The 716-nt window shown below is 54.6% G+C and overlaps 1 protein-coding gene across 1 annotated transcript; it reads left to right on the forward strand.

Annotated features, from left to right (window-relative positions):
- Positions 1–181: 181 nt before the first annotated feature.
- L969DRAFT_55743 (uncharacterized protein) lies at positions 182–612 on the forward strand (the record flags this gene model as incomplete). Its single annotated transcript, XM_014709176.1, has 2 exons — positions 182–533; positions 587–612. Coding segments are annotated over 2 exons (378 nt in total), but the record flags the coding sequence as incomplete, so codon positions are not given.
- Between the last annotated feature and the right edge of the window lie 104 nt (positions 613–716).

Raw genomic sequence — 716 nt, forward strand, 5'->3', positions numbered from 1 at the left:
GCCGTTCGCTCGAGCCCGACTACAAGAGTTTGTCGCTTCCAGCTCCGGTGTTGGCTCATCGGCAACTGTCTCGAGCGGCCTGCTCGCCCTACCTCCAGCCCCTAGAATATACTGCTGCCTAGCAAGTCGATGAGTCGTATTATGTCTCGCACTTTGCGATGAGGCTTCGCTATGATGAGGAGTACCCAGGTCTGCCTCCGCTATTGGTCTTCGAACACTTGCGCTGGATTACCGATGTCAGGCCACGGACATTGCGTGCAGCGGTTGGTTTCTAGTGACCTGGCCAACACTGCACGTGAAGGAGGTCTGCATCAGTATTGCCTCGTGCCTCCCCTCCTCGACCGCCGGATGGGCTCTTGCATCACAATCGATCCTCAAAAGCCGACCTCGACTACGAATCGACCGCCTCTTGCAAGCATCTGACGGCACTGGCAAGCCATCTAGCAACTCTCCTTCATTCAGACCTGTCGACATCAGCCTGGCGAATCTCGACGGCAAGTCAATTTGTACCCTGTCTTGTAATGGACACCAGCGTGCTTTTCAACAACACATGAATGCGTGCTACGAAGCTGAGCGATGTCCACAGAACAGATGCGGTTGAAGCGACGATGAGCCTCACCTAATCTGTTGACTGAGCTATGTACTGTGGCATGAACCAATGAATGACGCGTCATCATGCATGCCTACACCGGAGCGCATCACCGCTTCTCCTTGAC

Source organism: Mixia osmundae, assembly GCF_000708205.1.
Source record: "Mixia osmundae IAM 14324 unplaced genomic scaffold scaffold_34, whole genome shotgun sequence".
NCBI classification, from domain to species: Eukaryota; Fungi; Basidiomycota; class Mixiomycetes; order Mixiales; family Mixiaceae; genus Mixia; species Mixia osmundae.